Genomic DNA, 22903 nt, shown 5'->3' on the forward strand with positions numbered 1-22903 from the left:
TGTGTGTGGTGTGAGTGTCCCAGTGTAGTGTGTGTGTGTCCCAGTGTAGTGTGTGTGTCCCAGTGTAGTGTGTGTGTAGTGTGAGTGTGTGTGTGTAGTGTGAGTGTGTGTGTGTAGTGTGAGTGTGTGTCCCAGTGTAGTGTGTGTGTAGTGTGAGTGTGTTACCAGTTACCGCTATTGACCGCTAGAGGGCGAGAACCCTCCCTGCTGTGGAGCCACCGATGAAAGACACTCTGTTCATGCCAAGATGATAGAGTTTTCTGAGCCCCGGAAGTGCTCGTATAAACAGCCAATCAGAGGGCTGGGTCGTGTATCTGCCGAGTGCTGATGTGTGCTCCCGGCTTTCCTGCCTGCTAGTGCCACAGTGACCGGCGCCGCTCCATCATGCCTTACTACCGCACCTGGGAGGAGTTCACCCGGGCCGCCGAGAAGCTCTACCAGGCCGACCCGATGAAGGTGAGCGCGGCTGTCAGTGAGTGAGATGCACATGGGAATCCGTGAAAGGAACAAATCGGCTGCAGAATCTGCCTGTGTGCAGAGTGTGAACAGGCGCTGAGCAGCGGAGATCTGACCGCTGCTGACACCTGCTGTGTGTGCACAGACGCCTACACTGTGATCTCCAGTCATCAGTGGCTTTTTTTTTTAGTGCTGGCAGAGTGTGTATATATATATCTCTCCACCTCTTTGGGCCGTGCACCTGCAGTTCTCTGATCACTTTTTCTATATACCTCAATACCCCAGGGTATAATGCAGCTGACCCAGAGTGTCATTCATCTTCACAGGAGGATGAAGGAGGCAGCAGCGGTGAGAGACTTCATCGCCACAGTAGCCCAATTAGCGCCCCTGCGATCCTGTGCGCTGGCAATGACTGGTGTCCAAATGAATACTCAGCCGTGATCTGCAGGCGGGTCCTGGCTGTTTATCACCACCTGAGCCCACTCCTCCTGTGCAGACCCCCAGCACGGCTGTAAGGGCTGCTCTGAAGGCGGAAGTAAACTTTATCTAAGTTCCTATTTATTGCCTTAATCTAAGGTAGTTTCTAATCTCCAGGGTGGGCCATTTATATGGATACGCCTGAAATAAAATGGGAATGGTTGGTGACCCAGATCGGCGCGCTGAATTTGCAGAATGGGCAAAACAATAATTGGAACAGGACTCAGTTTACACAGAACATTATGTTCAGTGATGAGGCAGACTTTTTTGGGTGGGCCATTTATGTGGATACACCTATATAACATGGGAATGGTGACAGTTTTCTTGCATTGAAATCTGCTGCAATGACCCGGGTACTGCGTTCACCAGACATCAGCACAATTTCTATCCGCACCTCACGTGTTAACCTCTGCGACATGTCAATGGCTGTAAACAAAGAGAAACTTGTGAATAACTCATGAAAGAATAAAGTTATGTTAAAATCAAGCACACCATTGTTTTTTTTTGTGAAATCCTCAGTAAGTTTGATGTCACATGACCCTCTTCCCACTGAAAAAAATAAAGTTGGATCCAAAATGGCTGACTTCAATATGGCCGCCATGGTCACCACCCATCTTGAAAAGTTTCCCCCCCTCCCATATACTAATGTGCCACAAACAGGAAGTTGATATCACCAACCATTCCCATTTTGTTTAGGTGTACCCATACAAATAGCCCACCCTGTACTTGCTTTAAAAATTAATTATCCATTAAGTTCAGCCTTTCTCCACCAGTTAAACACTTTTATTTTTTTTGGGCGCTAAATTAACTATAACCCACAGTGTTGTGTACTAAGGAAATCATCAGCCCTTGTATAAAAGCTGTTATAGTGTCGGCCATTACTACCTCCTGTGGTCAGCATTCCACAGTCTGACTGCTCTAACTGTAAAGAACCCTTTCCTATTTAGCTGCTGGAATCACCTTTCATCCACCTGTAATGAGCGCCCCCTGGTCCTCAGTGTTTGGTCTTTGGTAGGAATGTCATGTGCATTTCTGTGTGTGGTTCTACTATTACTCCCCAGCAACATGCCCGCTGTCTTGGGGTCATACTTGACTCCGAGCTTTCCTTCGCCCCCCACATACGATCACTGGCTCGCTCTTGTCATCTGCACCTCAAAAACATTTCTAGAATTCGACCTTTTCTTACTTTCGACTCCGCAAAAACTCTTACTGTTTCTCTTATTCATTCTCGTCTCGACTATTGTAACTCTCTTCTAATCGGTCTCCCTCTTACCAAACTCTCCCCTCTCCAATCTGTCCTGAATGCTGCAGCCAGGATCATATTCCTCACCAATCGTTACACCGATGCCTCTACCTTGTGCCAGTCATTACATTGGCTACCCATCCACTCCAGAATCCAGTACAAACTTATTACCCTCACCCACAAAGCTCTCCATGGCTCAGCACCACCCTACATCTCCTCCCTTATTTCAGTATACCACCCTACCCGCGCCCTCCGTTCTGCTGATGACCTGAGGTTAGCATCCTCAATAATCAGAACCTCCCGTCTCCAAGACTTTACACGTGCTGCGCCAATTCTTTGGAATGCACTTCCCAGGTCAATACAATTAGTCCCCAATCCCCACAATTTTAAGCGTGCCCTGAAAACGCATTCATTCAGACTGGCCTATCACCTCAACACATTAACCTAATCTATCCCTGTGTGGCAGAGCCAAAAGTTTTACCATAACCAGGTTCCCCGCATCATGTTCCCACATGCTTTATGCATCCATTAGCCCTCTGTGTCTGTACTGATACACACTTAACATTATGGCTGGTCCATACAATCAGGGCAACTGTTACCACCCACCTTTCGTGTCTACCTCTTTCCTCATAGACTGTAAGCTTGTGAGCAGGGCCCTCATTCCTCTTGGTATCTGTTATGATCTATGTGATTATTGTTATGCTGTAATGTCTATCGTCTGTACAAATCCCCTCTGAAATGTAAAGTGCTGCGGAATATGTCGGCGCTATAGAAATAACATTTATTATTATGTGCCAGGGTTTGTGCTGGTCACGTATATATTCATGTAAATGAGATCTCCTCTGAGATGTGGGTTTTCTTTTTTCATTTCTAAGCTAAACAAGCCCAACTTTTCCAACCTCTCCTCATATGAGCGGCGCCATCCCTTGTAATATAGGAGAGGCCTCCATCCCATATAATCTAGTTGCTGCCTTTAAACTGACTCTAACATCTGAATATCCTCTTTAAAATTTGGATACCAAAACTGGATCCTATATTCTAGATGTACGGTAACAGTACATTGGGATTTTATCTCTTTTCATACACCCTAAAATCTTGTTTGCTTTTGCAGCTTCTGCCTGACATTGAGCGCTGCTGCTCAGCTTACTTATAACCCGAATCCCCCGTCCTTCTCCTGTTCTGTAGTCCGGTGTATTCTCCCATTTAATAAATGTGCAGATATAGGATTACTCCATTCTAGGTGCATTACTCTACACTAAACCTCATTTTTTATACTCTCGTCCATGCACAGTGACAGTGCCTGCTCTCTTGTCTGCTCAAATCTGCAGATCAGAGCCGACAACACAGCAATGTTCCAATACCCAGCGTGCAGGAGATCGGTGTCACCCCTGCAGGTGACATCACTGTTCTCTGCTGGGATTGTGTTGCCAACTCATTACTGCAGATTTGAGCCAACGAGAGCTGTCACTGTGCACATCGCACAGTGTACAGGGACCAACCTCACCCCTGAAACGAGTGTCACTGATGACTCTTCATTTCAGAAAGGGGGGCAGAGACGGTGACCCCCTGCTCTGATTATGCTTCGCTTGAGTATCCCAGCATGCACTAGGGGCTCTGAAACAAATTGTCATCAGTCTATATGAGTAATATTTATTTTTTTTTTTTTTTTTTTTGTTACTTCCGGTAACAGTTGGGGTAGTTAGGGAATTTTCAAATCAATGGCTTATGACATCGAATAGATGGGGATTTAGCCGGTAAAACTTACTTTCGCCTTCTGACTTCCCCTTTAAAGGGATTGTCCACTACTGGTGAGCTCCATTTTAAATGCCTCCGGTATACAAGAGGAAAACCCAATGGTGATCTCCAGGAGCAGCGCCGCTGCGTCTGTATTGTCTGCACAGTGGCACCTCGACCACCCACTGTGCAGAAGTCCTACACCCTCATCTGGGGCTGACTGTAGGGGGCGCTGCTGGCAAGGAAGAAGATGCAAGGTTAAACAGGCAGTCTGGGCAGCAGGTTGGTCGCGTTATTCGTGTCCATGTCTGAGAATGGCCTTGAACTATGTCCGCAGCTTATACTGAGCTTCTAGTTTCTATGACTAGACTACAAGCAATCCTCATGTTGTCTGATCCCGTCCTCTCCTCCTGTTCAGTTTCCTTTTCCTCCTTTACTAGAATTTTCCCATTCACTGACAGCGAGCGGAGATGGCGAGGAATCGAAACCAAGCGCACAAAGTGGCGGAACTTCTCCTGCTTCTTGTCCGGTGTTCTCGGCGACTGAATATTCAGTGTCGGCTGTAACCTCGGCCGTCTGCTAACCTGTCACTATGTTATTATGGACGGGTTATAATTTTCTAGTTGCCATGGTGACTAGGCATGTATGAGGTTTGTGGACGGCTATTACATTACTCAGCGAGTCTGGAAGGGTAAAACCTTTAAGGGTCTAATAGACGACTCGGCCCAACCAGGCAGCAATCTGTATCTAAAACATAGAAGTAGTTTTGTTTTTTTTTCCCCCCTGAACATAAATTGCAAAATGTGAAAAAGCAGATACTAGAACATGTAGGATTGGTGCGTGTAGGTGCCCAAACTAGTATAAACCTATTTATCCCATATGCTGTAAAGGAAAATTTGAAATGCAAGAATTGGGCGCCTTTCGGTTTTTGCAATTCTTAAAATTTAAAAAAAAAAAAAAAAAAAATCTAATTAACAGGATTTCAGAATGGTATCAATGAAAGTCAGCAACCAATAGTTAAACTTAAAAAAAAAAGTTGTCATTTCTCATTCTTAACAAAAAATATTCCCTCCCCCCCCTCAAGAACTTTAATGGCTTGTATGACAAAACTTCACTAGGCTTACTAGGTGGGCTGACGCTGCTGGACCCCTAACTGTGGTAGTGATGTCCCATAGTGGCAGATGGGGACCGTTGTCTTTTATCAGTTAATCACTATTGGCTTCAGCGGTTAAAGGGGTTTTGTCCACTCTTTTTCTGTATATGGGCTATATTCGGGATATGTCAGCGGAGGTGTCAGACCCCAGCAATGTGTTGGCAGCAGCCAGAGGTAAAACATGTCATGAGCAGAAGAGCGCCGTGCTGTGGCTGTTCTCAGGTACTGCAGTCAGATCACACGTCCTTCAATACCTGTGACTGGCCACTATGCGGCGCTCTCCTACTCCACAGCCGGCCTCTGCCTACATACATAAAGCAGGGTGTCTGCTTGGTCTGGGACTCTCCACTGTGCACAGTTCCTGCTTTTAGAAGGGTCCTTTGAAACTAATCCGATCCCATGTGGCTCCTTGGCTGGGATCCCCAGCGATCCGCCCATGAGTGTTCGGTTATCCTGTAATCATTGTACGTGGAGGAGATGGCGGGGGCCGTGCATTTCCAAGATTTTGGATGACCCCATAGGAAAGGCAGCAGCTGCCTGTAGACGGTCTCCGATCAGTGCCAGGACTAACACTTTGCCGATTGCTCTTTCCTCCGCAGGCGCGAGTGACGCTGAAGTACAGACACTGTGACGGGACTTTACGTATGAAAGTCACAGATGATGTAGTGGTGAGTAGACATTACAGGGGATGGCCTAAATCCCTGCCCCCCGCACACTCTGCTGGGGCCGTTTGTCCACCTCTGTGAATGGTCCTGTGTGTGCAGCTCCTCTGCAGAGCTATGTGAGTCTATGGTTACAGACTACAAATAAATCCACTGTAGTCTGCAGAATGAGGTCCGTGTACCCAAACCGAGGAACGGCCATGATTTCTCTAAGTCACAGCAATGGAGCCGTGAAGGGTTATTCCATGGGCCGTGTAAGAAGAGATTCCTGCGGGGAAGCTGCTTTCATTTTGCCTTATAACAAACAAGAACATAAAGGGATTTTCTAATTTGGAGAATCTCGTTATGTTTGCAACGTTCTGCAATTGTACCCAAGTGATCAGTCGTGGCAGCTTGTAAGCGTGCAGTTTCCCCACAGTGCCCCTGTTGGGGGAATGGAGTATTACACTGCACCCATTCAAGGTGTCGGGTTGTGTAATTCTGACACTTTGGAGCATCCGACATGTCAGAATTCCCTTCTGTTGCCAGATGGAGCGAGCGGGCACGCGATGGCCAGGATGTGGTTTGTGTACTTGTCGTCAGTCTCCATCCGTTTATCTCAATACCTATCACGAGTGTTGTCTGTGCGTGACCACCCACTGGATGGAACCGAGAGGGGAGTCCTGACAGCGGGTGGAATTCACACAGTCGGGACTCTCCAATCTGCTGTCGGTGACCGCAGAAATAGTTGAAGCCTGGAATACCCCTGAAACTATTCCCCATGTAGCTTGCATCATCCCGAGAGGAATTTGTTTATATTTTAATATATTATATTTCATCTAGAAGAGCTCATTATGGTCAGAAGTTTGCAAAGTCTAATTTTTAAAGGAATGGCATCAGAAAAAAAACAGTTTGTTTAAATAGTTTGTGTTAAATTGGACACATTTCTAAACTTTATTTCTGTGTCACAATTTCTAAAAAAAAAAAAAAAATTTCAGAACTTCATGTTTCAAGATAGTTACATTATTATTTATTTATATAGCGCCATTAATTCCATGGTGCTGTTCATGAGATGGGGGGGGGGGGGGGGGGGTTACATACAAAGTACATGTACATTAGCGGCAATAGACTGACCTCATCTAATGTGAATGTTGGCTCCGGTGTGCTCTACTGTACATAGAGGTGTTATCAGTCATTGTACAGGAGGGGGAGGAGGTGAGCTGTGACATCACCTATTGTGAATGGTGGATCCTGTGATAACACCAGATCCAGTAGATGACACAGGATCCACCATTCACAATAGGTGATGTCACAGCTCACCTTCTCCTCCTGTACAATGACTGATTACTGTATAGAGAGGTGTTAATCAGTCATTGTACAAGAGGAGGAGGTAGAACAACTTGTCTGCAGTGCCAGACCTGGGATGTAATGGTGCTCACAGATCTGCATAGGAAATTTAAACAGTAAAAATATATACATTTTGTAAACTTGCTCTAGAGCCATTTTAAAAAGAGAATTGGTTGCAAAAATGTACACACCCTCTAACTATGTTTTTCCTTTTTCTGGTTGTTTGCCCGGCTCTGCTCCCGTCTTCGTTTTCCTCTTCTCCAGTGTTTGCTGTACAGCACGGATCAGGCCCAGGACGTGAAGAGGATCGAGAAGTTCCACAGTCAGCTGATGCGACTAATGGTGGCTAAAGAATCCCGCAGTTCTGCCATGGAAACTAACTGACTGTGTCCAACCTGCAAGAGTTGAAGAAAAAAAAAAAAAAAGAATCGGTTATCAGAAATTTTTTTTTCCTTTTTTTTCTTGTTATTCACCAGCAAAGAGAAAGCGACTGATATAAAAATAAGAGGAAAAACTTATCACTAAAAGGAAAAATCCTCCTGTGATGGTCGACGGTCGGGACGTTCTCTGCTTCCAAGTAAAAGCTTCTATTTATTTTTGGAAATGGTTCAGATTATGGACATTTGTCTCGTGGACGCCCGAACCCTGAATGAGAGTAAAATTAAAAAACAGTTATAATTTTTTTTCTTTCCCAGCAGGTGTTGGCTGGAAAGTTTGGAATATTTTTATCATTTTCAATAAATTCTAATATTCAGTTAATGATTTGATGTGTCCGCAATGGCAATGAAAGGGAGTTGGCACAGGTTAACTTTGACCTTGAGGACCATGGATGCAAGGGGGGGGAGGTTTCTGCTCCAATCTTCTGCTCCCTAGCCGGATAGAAGTCACCTTGTGCCCATGCTATAGGGTATCTATGCAGGTGGTTGGATGAATGTCAGCAAAAACTAAAATCCAACTTGGAGGGGGAGGTGGTTCAAACTCTTAAAGACAAGTTAAAGTGGAGCCCCCTATCTCCGTCATGCATCTGCCCCATTGTATTCTATAGTGGGGCGCCATAAGGAGCGGCTGAGTCACCTTCACGTCAACAGAAGCAGAATAAATGCATTTAGGAATAAGCTCCCCCTACTGGTGGCTGCAGGCAACATTTTAGTAGGATTGCTCATCAGGAACAAGGAGTGGGTGCACAGGCTGCATGTTTTGGTCTCGCATCACTAAATCGATTGTGCCTTATAGATATAAGATGGGGTGGCATCATATATTCCACTTTTTTTTTTTTTTTATTATTATAAATGGAAAATCTCCTTTCCTTTCTCTTGAGATCTGTGCGTCGTCTCCTATACACTTTGACTCACGCACGGTGTTTTGTAGACAATAGGCTGCGTGTAACCAACACTTTAATAGGCTGCTGTGTAATTATAGCGTATCGCATGGCTGCTCGGTAACATGGTACCACGGCTCCACAATGCCAGGCCGGGGCGGCGAGGGCCGGAGCTCTGCTTATAAATGTCAATCACACCTGATCGGAGGGTTAATACAGCAACACTGACACCTGCGTGTCAGAATAAGTACTACACCACAAGGAAAAATGAACTTCTCTCCTAGTACCGATTTAAAAAAAAAAAAAAAAGAATAAAATATCTGACTATTTAGATTATATGTAGATATGAATTTTCTTCACGTGAGCTGGCTAATAATCTGGTGTGGGCTGCACAGATACCTGGGCATAAAACAATTTGATTTGGTCACGGGAAAAAACCTTTTGACGTCTGTTGTGTGGCGGACATGCTCTGAGAACGTGGAAACAAGTCTTTCCCATGATGTCTTTGTCGTGTTCCTTAGAGGCTATGGCAGATGGGGAACCTTGAGGCTCAGGAAAGGTACTGGTCCTGTACAATAGGTAGGTGGTACATGTCACATCCACCTGATGCCAGGGCCCAAAGCTTTCCGGCTGAACACTGCCCCCCATGATGGCCTCTGCCAGCGTTTCTTCTTCCTGGGGCCATCTCTTCCCCAGGTAAGTGGTGCACCAGGTGTTCCACATGATGGAAGACAAGACCCATCTGCCCGGGCTACCTTCTTCCATTGCGCCGTAGTCCATTGTACATGCTTTTGGTTATAGAGAGGGGTCATCGGAGGCATTCTGATTGGTCTGCGGCTACACCCCCCCCCCCCCCCCAAACACAAGCCTCACAAGACTGGACGCATGCCGGGGGCCAAGCGGCTGCCCGGGACCCTGCTGTGTGCCGGGGGCCAAGCGGCTGCCCGGGACCCTGCTGTGTGCCGGGGGCCAAGCGGCTGCCCGGGACCCTGCTGTGTGCCGGGGGCCAAGCGGCTGCCCGGGACCCGCCATTTTGGATATCGTCTGACTTGGTCATCTACAAAACACAATTTGGCCCTTGTCATCGTCGCTCACTTTTCCTGTTAACACCACCTCCATATCCTGGTTTAACACTTCACCTGCTGACTAATATATCCCTCTCCTGAGGGCGCTATTGTTGCCAGATGATCCATGTTATAGTTTCACCAGCCAGGGTATTGATATTATGGCTGATTAGTGTATACACGATCATCTGGGTCTTGTAGTTCCCCTCTCCCTCTACACATCTATACAGGTGAATGAGTTGACGTCGTGTTGGATCCGTGGGAAGAGACGATTCTTGACCCCTGAATTCTTCGGCCGGTCCTATTCACTGACTGCCAGATAATAATCACCTCTCTGGAATTTGCCGGTGTCGGTTTTACCTGCACATCCCCCCCCCCCCCCCCACAACAATCCATTTGCAGTGATGGCCGTGCGTGTGATCCTCCGCAGAGCCGCTATAATCCGGCCCCGTGTAACTGAGACGCGGCTGCTTTTCTTTACAATGAACCTCAGGGACAAAAAGAAAAAAATCTTGGCAATGAGATGATCTGCGTGGGGCGCAGCGATGGGAGCTGGAGCCAAAATCTGATACGGGGAGAGGATTAAGCTTCTAGCAATAGTTTTCTGACGTGAGCGGCGGTAACTTACTGCAAAGAGTGGAATCCCGGGGACGTAACGTCCGCAACGAATCTAAGATCCATAACGTTATTAAATCTTCAGTTTCCTGACAATAGAGTTGTTTTTTTTTTTTTTCAGATGCCAAATGTAGTTTTCCAGGACGTCCACCTGACAGCACTATGGAGGACGTCCTCCTCCTCCTTACAGGGACAGGAAAGCACACGAGAGGTTAAAAGGCCATGTCCCACCCCCTTTCCCTCAGTGTTTTTTTCCTGTCCCTGCACGGAGGGACACGCGAGAGCTTACCGGAGGGACCCAGGGGATCGTGCGGCCGGTCCAATCCTTCCCCTGTCAAGAGGTCCCGGGGCCGAAACTTCCCGGTGGGGAGTCCCTCGGCTCCAAAGGCCAGGAGCAGGACGGCGCTCCTGGAGGGAGCCGTTCCTCCCGGTGGGGGGGCTCTCGGCTCCAGGACGGGTCGGCTCCCCGCAGGCGGCTGGCCATGCGGGCACCGACAGAAGTGGGGCGGCGGGCCGAGTACCCGCAGGACGTCGCCGACGCTGGGCAGTGGAGGCCGGAGCACCATAGCAGGAACGGCTCCCTGCACGCGCCGAGCGCGGTCGCGCGCAGATGCCCGGCAGGAAGTGGAGACGCGGCTTACCAGCGTCACATCCGGTGACGTCAGACGCCGGTTTCAAATCCAGGGCGCGCGCGCTCCTGGACCAAAGCGTTCTCCAGAGTCGTCACAGGTGGTTCCAGGCTGTGTGACTGCATCGGACGCCAGGGAATGGAAGGCAACACTGCATCTGGTGGAGGGGTAAGTGCGCATAGCGCAGACCACCCTCCCCACCCGTCCCCACAGCCCAGATCTGATGAGGTGCCCCTTATATTATCAGGAAAAGGGAACCCCGGCTGAGTCCCCCCTCGGGGAAGGACCCGGCGAAAGCCACCGCCAAATCAGTCAGATGTCCGGTGTGCAGAGTAAAGCTGCCAGACACCTATAGCAAGACCCTATGCGGTCCCTGTACCTCCAGAGTCATAGGCGAGGAACAGCCATCTCTGATTTCCGAAATGAGGTCGCTGATAAGGGAAGAGATTCAGGCCTCTACGTCCCGGCGTCGATCCCCCAGCCCTGGGCCAGGTCGCAAGCGTCCGAGGTGGGAACCAGTCCCAGTATCAGAGGCGAGCCCTAGCGAGGAATCCGATTTCCGGAACTCAGATCAGGAGGAAGAAGGCGAGATCCTGGGGGATAGTCAGGAACAGAACAGAAAGTACCTATTCAGACTGGAGGATACGGACGAGCTGGTACACGCGGTCAGAAATACCATGCAGATGGAAGAAGTCCCTAAGCCACAGTCCAGACAGGACTTAATGTTTGGAGGACTGGTGTCCCGCAAACAGGTGGTGTTCCCTGTGAGCGAGCACATCAAAGCAATGATCCAGGAGGAGTGGAAGGAAGCAGAGCGTCGGTTGACACTCTCCCGAAGCTTTAAAAATAGACTGCCCTTCGATCCCGAGGAAACTCGGGCGTGGGAAGAAGTCCCTAAGATCGACGTCCCGGTTGCCAAGGTTACGAAGAAATCGGCTATCCCAGCCGAGGACTCATCCGGTCTTCGAGACCCAATGGATAGAAAGGCGGACGTCTTGTTAAAAAGAACATGGGAGACGTCGGCGGCCCTGATTAGAGCCAACATAGCAGCCACCTCGGTGGCCAGGTCTATGTTCCTGTGGTTGGGGCAGTTGGAGGAAAACCTAACCAACAAGACCCCAAGGTCAGAGATACTAGCATCTCTTCCTCTTTTGAAATCAGCCACGGCGTTCCTGTCGGATACGTCGGCGGAATCAGTTAGGTTTGCGGCCAGAAACAGCTCCCTCTCTAATGCGGCCCGGAGAGCAGTCTGGCTTAGATCCTGGTCGGGGGATAACCCTTCTAAGGCCAAGTTATGTGCCATCCCTTTCTCGGGTCTGAGGGTGTTTGGTCCAGCCCTGGATAATATCCTTGAGCTGGTGTCTGATAAGAATAAGGGATTTCCGGAAGAAAAGCCCAGGCGGTCCCAGTCCTTTCGGAGAGGCTCCTTCTTCAGAGGACAGTCAGAGTTTAGGGGCCGGGCGAGGTCTAATAGAAGCTCCTACAGAGGCTCCTTCAGCCAAAGTGGGAAGAACAGAGGTCCCCCATTTGCATCGACATCTAGGTCGAGGAGACAATGACGCCATAGGCATTGGGGGGAGACTTCGCCACTTTGCAGCAAACTGGTCGCGAGTCACCAACAATCAGTGGGTCCTCAGAACCATCAGCGAAGGTTACAGGATAGAGCTCTATTCTCCTCCCCCCGACAGATATATTGCCCCCACTGTCGTCCAGGAGGACTCCGCAATGTGGTCGGATCTTCAGGACATGTTAGACTCAGGGGTCATAATACCAGTTTCTCCATCAGAAAGAGGAAAAGGTCACTACTCTTCCCTGTTTGCAATTACAAAGAAATCCGGCGAGGCCCGCACCATCATAAACCTGAAGCCACTAAATGCTTGGGTCAGATACAGGAGGTTCCGGATGGAATCAATCCGATCCGCAATTCCTCTGATAGACAGGGACGCAGTTATGTGCACCCTAGACCTAAAAAAGGCATATTATCAGGTTCCTATTCATCCCTCATCCCAAAGCCTACTAAGGTTCACGATCAGTTCACTAGCCCGGACCTGCCATTTCCAGTTCCAGGGTCTTCCATTCGGGCTGGCCTCAGCTCCCAGGATCTTTACAAAGCTGGTGGTAGAGGTGGTGGCCTACCTGAGAGATCAGGGTATTGTGATTGTGCCGTACCTGGACGACTTCTTACTGGTGGCAAGATCCAAAGAAGCGCTCATCCGAGACAGGATCCGAACAACTACTGTGATGGAGTTCCTGGGCTGGGTGATCAACTGGGAGAAGTCGGACCTCACACCAAACACCAGAAAGGTATTCCTGGGAGTCCTCCTAGACTCAGCCGACAGAATATCCTGGCTACCCGAGCAGAAGCAGAAGTCCATTCAGGCCAGAACCAGAGGTCTGTTGAAGCGTCAATGCTCCATAAGGGAAGCAATGGAGGTCCTGGGCCTCATGACGGCCTGCATCCAGTGTGTCCGTTGGGCCCAATTCCACTCGCGGTTGTTACAAAGAGAAATTCTCGCGAGGTGGGACAGGAGTCAGGCGTCGCTAGACAAACCCCTAAGACTCTCAGGACGAGTAAAGGAGTCCCTTCGCTGGTGGTTACAGGCCAGGAACCTTCAGGTGGGCGTGCATTGGACAACCTCTCCATACGTGGTAGTCACCACAGACGCAAGTGCGTGGGGATGGGGAGCCCACATAGAAGGGAAGATCTTCCAGGGGAAGTGGCCAGCAAGCATCAAGGCCAGATCCTCCAATTTCAAGGAACTCTTCGCGGTCTGGGAAGCGTTGCGGAGAAACCGGTCGGTACTAAAGAGTCGTCATGTTCGCATTTTATCCGACAATACAACGACAGTGGCATTCCTGAAACACCAAGGAGGAACCAGGCATCAACCACTACAGGCACTGGCGGAAAAGATATTCACGTGGGCAGAACGGACAGTTCGATCCGTGACCGCGGTACATCTAGAGGGTTCCCAAAACGAAGTGGCGGACTACCTGAGCAGACAACAGATCCACCCGACAGAGTGGGAATTGAACATAGAGATCTTCAACCAGCTTTGTCAGCGCTGGGGGAACCCCAGTATAGATCTCTTCGCAAGCCGCAAGAACTCGAAGGTTCCCAGATTCTACTCCCTAAATCCGATGGACCATCCAGAGGGCGTAGACGCCCTGAGTCAGACTTGGGGAGAATCCCTCTCTTATGCGTTCCCACCACTGGCCCTCATACCGGCAGTGCTCAGAAAGATATGCGAGGACCACGCAAGAGTGATATTGATAGTGCCATACTGGCCGAGGAGAAGCTGGTTTTCCCTTCTGGGAGCCATGGCAGTAGAAGATCCAGTCGAGCTGCCCTTGTGGGAGAACATCATCCACCAGGGCCCGATCCACCACCCGGACCCAGCAAGACTCCATCTATCGGCTTGGATCCTGAGAGGGACATCCTGAAGGCAAAAGGATTGTCGGAGCAGGTCATATCCACCCTACAGGCCAGCAGGAAGCCGGTGACGTCGGCAATTTATCGGAAGATATGGAAGAGATTCTGTTTGGAGGGTGGCAGGTCCGGGCTCGTGGCAGGTACCCCGGATCTCCCTAACATACTAGGGTTCCTGCAGGCAGGTTTTAATAAAGGCCTCAAGCCCAGTACTCTAAAAGTCCAGGTTTCAGCTTTGAGCGCCTTCTATGATTATCAGTTAGCTGCACATCCCTGGGTGATAAGGTTTATAAAAGCCACACAGCGCCTGCGCCCCACGATTAGGCAGCTCACCCCGCCATGGGACCTGGGCCTGGTACTTCGGTTCCTCTGCTCGGACACTTTCGCCCTTAGTGAGAAGATAGCCATCCCTGCTCTCACTCGTAAAACGGCCTTTCTAGTAGCCATTACCACGGCCAAAAGAATAGGGGAGATCCAGGCCCTATCCACTAAGGATCCATACCTCCAGATAAGAGAGGATAGTATAATCCTAAGGTTAGACCCGGCATTTACCCCGAAGGTAGCCTCTACAAGAAATCTGAACCAGGAGGTAGTGTTACCCTCTTTCTGCGATAATCCCCGAAATGAGAAGGAGCGGCGGCTCCACTCGCTAGACGTGAGGCGCGCAGTTATAGAATACCTAGAGGCCACCAATAGTTGGCGTATCGACCCGAACCTGTTCGTTCTCTTTGGTGGTAGGAATAAAGGGAAGAAGGCCTCTAAGGCGTCCATAGCGCGTTGGATTACCTCAGTAATCTCGGACGCTTACCAGGCTGAAAGCGCCAGCCCGCCTGATTCCTTAAAAGCCCACTCTACAAGGGCGGTATCGGCCTCATGGGCCGAGCGGGCGGGGGCGTCAGTTGATCAAATTTGTCGAGCGGCAACCTGGGCTAGTCTTAATACATTCTGCAAACACTACAAACTAGATGTGTTAGCTGGCCAACAAACCGCATTCGGGAGAAAAGTTCTCCAAGCAGTAATCCCACCCTGAGGAGGTGCTTTGGTACTCTCCATAGTGCTGTCAGGTGGACGTCCTGGAAAATAGGTATTAGACCTACCGGTAATGATGTTTCCAGGAGTCCATCCTGACAGCACGGGTAGTTCCCTCCCTGTTATGTTATACTATGTGGTATTATGTTATGTCATATGCTGTAATATGATTGTTTCATTAAACCGTTACTAGCATCATCCACCTTGTGGTACTTGTCAAATCACTGAGGGAAAGGGGGTGGCACATGGCCTTTTAACCTCTCGTGTGCTTTCCTGTCCCTGTAAGGAGGAGGAGGACGTCCTCCATAGTGCTGTCAGGATGGACTCCTGGAAACATCATTACCTTTAGGTCTAATACCTATTTTTGCTGATTAATTTTTTTTTTTTTTTTTTTTGGGGGGGGGAATATTTTTATTTTATTTTTAGTCCCCTTAGTGGACTGTAGCCTGTAGTTGTTTGGTCAATTGTACTATATAATTCAGCACTGCAGTATATAGGAAAAATCAGTCTCCTATGTCCGAGGCTTCACAGGAGTACCAAGATGGCAGCTACCGGGGCTTTTAGCTGGTCTCTGGCTGCCATGCCAACCCCACCCAATCACAAAAAACACATTAAAACACCACATGCTGCTTTAGGGAAAAGGAATGGCAAGGGTTCAAAAAGGAAATGTAATGACCTGGCATTTGTGGCGCGTTTCATATTTCCCTTTTGTTGTGGAACCTCGTCACAGTGCGGCCCTGCAGGAAAATGTCTGTTGCCCCTAACAACCAATCACAGCGCAGCTCTCATTTTATTGGAGGTGTTTGATTAGCAAAAGCTGCGCTCTGATTGGTTGATATGGACAACAAAGACCATTACTATAAATCCATTTTTTTTTTTTTTTTTTATAAATCTGTCCCCTTTTTATTGTTTTACTTCTTTGACTGTAAATTGTGGAGGAGACGGGACAGAGTGGAGGGGGTAACATGCTTGCGTTTTTTTATTTTCTTTTTTTGTAGTCTGTAACCATGGAGATCCATGGGTCTGCAGAGGTGCTGTATACTCGGTAGGAAACGCTACATGTCTCTCTAATGAAACGCTCGTCTTATAAGTAGAGATGAGCGAATAGCTTTGGATAAGTCCTTACCCGAATAGCTATAGCGCTTACTGAATAGCGGCATCAGGAACCCGAATACCTGGAGCGCTCCTGATGATCAGCTGATCGGCGCTGCAGCTGTCACGGCCGTTTCACTGTCACAACACATGCATGGAGAGCCTGTTTGTTGAGACTGTCACACAGCCGCGGCGCCGATCAGCTGATCATTGGGAGCGCTCCAGGTATCCGGTTCCAGATGCAGCTCCTCGGATGAGCGCTTATCCAAAACTACTCGATCAACCCTACTTATAAGAACAGGCTGCACATGAGACGGGAGTGAATGTGCAATAATGAACGTGTGGATCGGTGACACCGGGAGCCGCGGCTACACCCCGACAACAACACATGACCGGAGAAATGGCAGCCGAACGCGGGGCACTGCCAACCAACATCAGGCCAGAAGCCAAAGGAAATGTTTGTACACCTCGCCCTGACACGACCTCTGTACTAATGAGAGTTCAACCGCCAGTATAGTGTGATACAGCTGAGCCGTGTATCTGATCCCATCATGTGATAATGCTGAGCCGTGTATATGATCTCATGTGATACTGCTGAGCTGTGTATCTGATCCTATCCTGTGTGATAAAGCTGAACCGTGTATCTGATGCCATCATGTGATACAGCTGAGCCGTGTATCTGATCCCATCATGTGATACTGCTGAGCCGTGTATCTGATCCCATCATGTGATACTGCTGAGCCGTGTATCTGATCCCATCATGTGATACTGCTGAGCCGTGTATCTGATCTCATGTGATACTGCTGAGCCGTGTATCTGATCTCATCATGTGATACTGCTGAGCCGTGTATCTGATCTCATCATGTGATACTGCTGAGCCGTGTATCTGATCTCATCATGTGATACTCCTGAGCCATGTATCTGATCCTATCCTGTGTGATACAGCTGAGCCGTGTATCTGATCCTATCCTGTGTGATACAGCTGAGCCGTTTATCTGATCTCATCATGTGATACTGCTGAGCCGTGTATCTGATCTCATCATGTGATACTGCTGAGCCGTGTATCTGATCTCATCATGTGATACTGCTGAGCCGTGTATCTGATCCTATCCTGTGTGATACAGCTGAGCCGTGTATCTGATCCCATCGTGTGATACTCCTGTGCCGTGTATCTGATCCCATCGTGTGATACTCCTGAGCCGTGTATCTGATCTCATGTGATACTGCTGAGCTATGTATCTGATCTCATCATGTGACACTGCTGAGCCATGTATCTGATCCTATCCTGTGTGATACAGCTGAGCCGTGTATCTGATCCTATCCTGTGTGATACAGCTGAGCCGTTTATCTGATCCCATCATGTGATACTGCTGAGCCGTGTATCTGATCCTATCCTGTGTGATACAGCTGAGCCGTGTATCTGATGCTATCCTGTGTGATACAGCTGAGCCGTGTATCTGATCCTATCATGTGATACTGCTGAGCCGTGTATCTGATCCTATCCTGTGTGATACAGCTGAGCCGTGTATCTGATCCCATCATGTGTGATACTGCTGTGCCGTGTATCTGATCCCATCATGTGTGATACTGCTGTGCTGTGTATCTGATTCCATCATGTGATACTCCTGTGCCGTGTATCTGATCCCATCATGTGATACTCCTGAGCCGTGTATCTGATCCCATCATGTGATACTCCTGAGCCGTGTAGCTGATCCCATCATGTGATACTCCTGAGCCGTGTAGCTGATCCCATCATGTGATACTGCTGAGCTGTGTATCTGATCCCATCATGTGATACTGCTGAGCTGTGTATCTGATCCCATCATGTGATACTCCGGAGCCGTGTATCTGATCCCATCATGTGATACTGCTGAGACGTGTATCTGATCCCGTCATGGGATACTGCTGAGTCATGTATCTGATCCCATCATGTGATACTGCTGAGCTGTGTATCTGATCCCATCATGTGATACTGCGGAGCCGTGTATCTGATCCCCCTCATGTGTGATACTGCTGAGTCATGTATCTGATCCCATTATGTGATACTGCTGAGTCATGTATCTGATCCCATTATGTGATACAGCTGAGTCGTGTATCTGATCCCATCATGTGATACAGCTGAGCCGTGTATCTGATCCCATCATATGATACTGCGGAGCCGTGTATCTGATCCCATCATGTGATACTGCGGAGCTGTGTATCTGATCCCGTCATGGGATACTCCGGAGCCGTGTATCTGATCCCATCATGTGATACTGCTGAGTCGTGTATCTGATCCCCTTGTGTGATACTGCTGAGTCATGTATCTGATCCCATTATGTGATACTGCTGAGTCATGTATCTGATCCCATCATGTGATACTCCGGAGCCGTGTATCTGATCCCTTCATGGGATACTGCTGAGTCATGTATCTGATCCCATCATGTGATACTGCTGAGCTGTGTATCTGATCCCATCATGTGATACTGCGGAGCCGTGTATCTGATCCCATTATGTGATACAGCTGAGTCGTGTATCTGATCCCATCATGTGATACTGCGGAGCCGTGTATCTGATCCCATTATGTGATACTGCTGAGTCATGTATCTGATCCCATTATGTGATACTGCTGAGTCGTGTATCTGATCCCATCATGTGATACAGCTGAGTCATGTATCTGATCCCATTATGTGATACTGCTGAGCTGTGTATCTGATCCCATCATGTGATACTGCTGAGCTGTGTATCTGATCCCATCATGTGATACTCCGGAACCGTGTATCTGATCCCCTCATGTGTGATACTGCTGAGTCATGTATCTGATCCCATTATGTGATACCGCTGAGCATCTAATTTTCGTCTTGCTGGGACTTCTCCTGGTCCGCACCTTGCAGGTATGTGTACAGGAGCTCTATGCCTCCTGCTCTCTGCTGTGTGAGTGACCTCTGTACACAGCTGTGACCCTTCCTGGACTACATATCCCGGCATGCCCCGCGCCTCCCTGCTGCCCGCGCGCTGTCTGCAGCAGCAGATAGAGGAGGGAGTGATCTGATCTGCGGACGCTGCAGGAGAGCGATCGCCGCCGGACTGACTGCCTGCACCCTGCCCGCACAGGTGACTACAACGCCCATCATCCGCATGGAAAATAATGCACGTGCATGTCTGACCGACCATAATCGTGCAGGATCTGATCGGGTAGAGCAGCAGGTGCTGCAGTAGTGTGGGAGAGGAGACGGGCGGCTACTAGGGGCCGACATGCCCGGTCATCGTCTAGGCAGAATGAGTGGGCTCTCTAAACAATGGATATCGGCCGATAAATATCTGCCAGCTGAGCAGTGCCCTGTCTAGACATATGCCTGTACTGCTGTCCTCCCTATGTGAGCGCGCCTTTCAATTTACACGAATTTCTGCTGTAAATTTAGTGTCTACAACCAACCCTCTTTTCCCATCGGAGGGGTGAAATGTTTCAAAAAATGGCAAATACCCCCAATTTTTTTTTTTATTTTTTTTTATCATTACGCTTTTGGGTTCTGTATGACCTTTTTGAGTTCTGTTTATTATATATATATTTTTTGAGGATGAAGCCCATATATGTGTTTTCACATCAGGGCGCCTCGCTGCATTGTATCTTATTATTGTGATGCTTATTTTTTTTATTGTTAAACCTATAGAAAAGAGAAAATTGCTGAATAAGAAACCAACTTCAGCCTCGTCTTTACCTTATGGGATAAATGATCAAGCGCCTGCATCTTTCAGGACTGTTCACAGCCAAAACTCACGCAGGGATGACCTAAGGGTACGTGCACACGCTGCGGATTGTAGTGCGGATTTGGCCGCGCAGATTTTGTAAAATCCGCAGGTAAATTTACCTGCGGGTCAAAAGACCTGCGGATTGCTCTGTGGTTCTGCCCTGCGGTTTTTCATCTCAATGGAGGAGATGGTAAACCGCAGCGGAATCCGCAGAAAGAATTGACATGTCAATTCTTTCTGCGGTTTCAAAACCGCATGGAGAAATCCGCACCGTCCGCACAGCGGTTTTTAATTCCCATAGGGAATAATGGTACTGTACACCGCAGCAAAAACTGCGGCCGGAACCGCAGCAGAATCCGCAGCGTGTGCACACGCCCTAACAGGAAATTCCAGCATGTGCTACAGCTGTCGCGCATTTCTTTTTCGAGCACACACCAAAAATACTCGATTAGAACACACGAGCTCAGATCACATCTTATACGAGCACACTCGCTCATCACTAATTATAACGCTATGTTCACACAAGGCATTTTTTTTTTTTAATGTAAAATAAAAGCTTCAGAAGCTAAGAGGTTTCACACCTCTCATGCACTCAATTTTTTTTTCTTTCTGCCTGAATTGTAATAATTATATCCAAAAATGTCCAATAATCACTTAATGGCACTTCCAAACACATTCATAGTACATAGCATGGCCATATATACCAAAACTAATAGAAGAGAACCATTTATAAAACGCCCATTTTTATTTATTCCTTTTAAAATTAACAATAAAAATGCCGCATCAATATGCTCAATACAATTATACCCCAAAATGAGGGGACACAAACCACAGATGTAATATATCAAAAATTATCCATGTATGCAAACACAATTGGCTTATAATTAAATATAATTCTATGAGGATAGAGGGTAATTCATATCAATAAATAGCGCCAAAGGCATCTCATGAAATCTTATACATCTTCCCTATATCACCTCATATCTTAATCATTTCAATGCACAAAAGCTAACATATAGCTCAGTTATAAGGTTATAAAATTCTCCACAAAATAATCCATGTGTTTTGCCAGTATATAACTTACAAGTCAATCTCTGACAAGATGTAAACGGTGGCGGTGCTCCCCTGCGCCCCGACGTGCGTTTCGCCCGCTAGCTTCTTCCGGGGGCGCATTGAGCATATTGATGTGGCATTTTTATTGTTAATTTTAAAAGGAATAAACAAAAATAGGTGTTTTATAAATGGTTCTCTTCTATTAGTTTTGGTATATATGGCCATGCTATGTACTATGAATTGTAAAACTGCAGCATGTCGCTTCTTTCACCATTGTTTCAGCAATGTTTCACCATAGAACGCAATAAAAAAAAAAGTAGCAAAAAACCCACAACTCTGCGTTTTTGCTGCTTTTTTGATGACTAAAACTCACTTTACTAAACGTACTGTAGACAAATGAAAGACGCATTGATAACACAGCATAATGGACATTTTGAACGCAGCATTTTGGCTCCACCACCCCCCCCCCCGCCAAAAAAAAGCTGTGTGTGAACCAGGGCTGTGGAATCGGTATAAAATGGACCGACTCCTAAAATATATAATAAATTGGGTACAGTAATTCAATGCAGGATGTGCTGAATATTTTTTCATAGGAATTTGGGAAAGTTATGAAATGTCCTATAAATGACTGTTCTATTCGTGATCTAAGGCTGCATTCACACACAGCGTTTTTCCTGTGTTTTTTGAGGATACGTTTTTCAGTTGCAAAAGCCGATCAGCTTTTTAAAAAACTGCATCACCTGAAAGGTTTTTGAGCTCATAGATAATGTTTTCAATAGCAAAAGCAGATTAGAAATCTGCTCTATCCATTTATCCATATCTGTCTATCCAAATCGTATCTGTACCAAAAAGAATGAAAGCCGGATAGCACACAGACTAAAGGTACTGTCACACTTAGCGATGTACCAGCGATCCCGACCAGCGATATGACGCGGTCAGGATCGCTGGTACATCGCTAAGTGGTCGCTAGTGAGCTGCCACACAGGCAGATCTCACCAGCGACATCGCAGGGCCGGGGATCGCTACTTACCTGTCACACCAGGCGATCCTGCGTCCTCCCGCCCGGCTTCACGCTCGTCCTCACAGCAGGAAGCGCCGCAGGAAGCAGACGACGAGAAACAGTCCTGAACGTTCTCGCGCGATCAGCGATAACCAGTGGGGGAGCCGGTCGTAGGTAAGTATCACACATAGCAATATCGCTATAACGTCACTAGTTATAGCGATATTGCTAGCGATATCTCTTAGTGTGACAGGCCCTTAACACTCCTTTTTAGCACCAGTCAGGTACACCTCATAGCTGCCCAAAAGGACGCCCAGGACAGGCATTGCTCGTCTTCAGTAACATCAACATCAACTGATAGTTGGAATAAATAGACTGCATTCATCACCACCACATCTTCTTAGGGTGCAGGCTTTATTTTCAAGTGTAGGGGTGTGCAGTATGAGGTTCTGCAGCAGCTGAGGTGTGCAGTATGAGGTTCTGCGGAACAGTATGAGGTTCTGCCCCCCCTCCCCAGGTTTGATCCTGGATACACCCATGGTGTGAATGTAGCCTGAGGATCTAGGCTTTGTCTTAGCAGAGATAAGTCAGTGTTATATTTTTTATATATATATATATATATATATCACAGTACATATCAAAAGTTTGGACACACCTCATTCAAAGCGTTTTCATTACTATGAAAATTGTAGATTCACTCTGAAGGCTTCAAAACTATGAATTAACACATGTGGAATTATATAATTTATAAAAAAAAGTGTGAAACAACTGAAAATATGTCTTATATTCTACGTTCTTCAAAGTGGCCACCTTTTGCTTTGATTACTGCTTTGCACACTCTTGGCATTCTCTTGATGAGCTTCAAGAGGTAGTCACCGGAAATGGTTTTCACTTCA

At 47.7% G+C, this 22903-nt stretch overlaps 2 protein-coding genes across 2 annotated transcripts in view; both read left to right on the plus strand.

The window, feature by feature from the left end:
* Positions 1-281: 281 nt before the first annotated feature.
* On the plus strand, positions 282-7810 carry SRP9 (signal recognition particle 9). The gene is made up of 3 exons (XM_073556409.1): positions 282-456; positions 5663-5731; positions 7316-7810. The coding sequence occupies exons 1-3, from the start codon at positions 385-387 to the stop codon at positions 7433-7435; spliced, it is 261 nt and encodes an 86-aa protein (XP_073412510.1). The 5' UTR covers positions 282-384; the 3' UTR covers positions 7436-7810.
* An 11265-nt stretch (positions 7811-19075) lies between these two features.
* The window catches only part of EPHX1 (epoxide hydrolase 1), a 37586-nt gene continuing 33758 nt past the window's right edge, over positions 19076-22903 (plus strand). The window contains 1 exon segment of the mRNA XM_073556410.1: positions 19076-19098. The gene's annotated coding sequence lies outside the window, so the exon portion shown is untranslated.

This window comes from Dendrobates tinctorius, unplaced genomic scaffold (genome assembly GCF_039654945.1).
Source record: "Dendrobates tinctorius isolate UK_male_01 unplaced genomic scaffold, ASM3965494v1 ptg000232l, whole genome shotgun sequence".
In the NCBI taxonomy this organism is placed as follows: Eukaryota; Metazoa; Chordata; class Amphibia; order Anura; family Dendrobatidae; genus Dendrobates; species Dendrobates tinctorius.

Coding starts and splice junctions, on each gene's coding strand:
- SRP9 (XM_073556409.1), top strand. CDS start 385: ATGCCTTACTACCGCACCTGGGAGGAGTTCACCCGGGCCGCCGAGAAG. Junction 457..5,662: donor ACCAGGCCGACCCGATGAAG/GTGAGCGCGGCT, acceptor TTTCCTCCGCAG/GCGCGAGTGACGCTGAAGTA. Junction 5,732..7,315: donor AAGTCACAGATGATGTAGTG/GTGAGTAGACAT, acceptor CCTCTTCTCCAG/TGTTTGCTGTACAGCACGGA.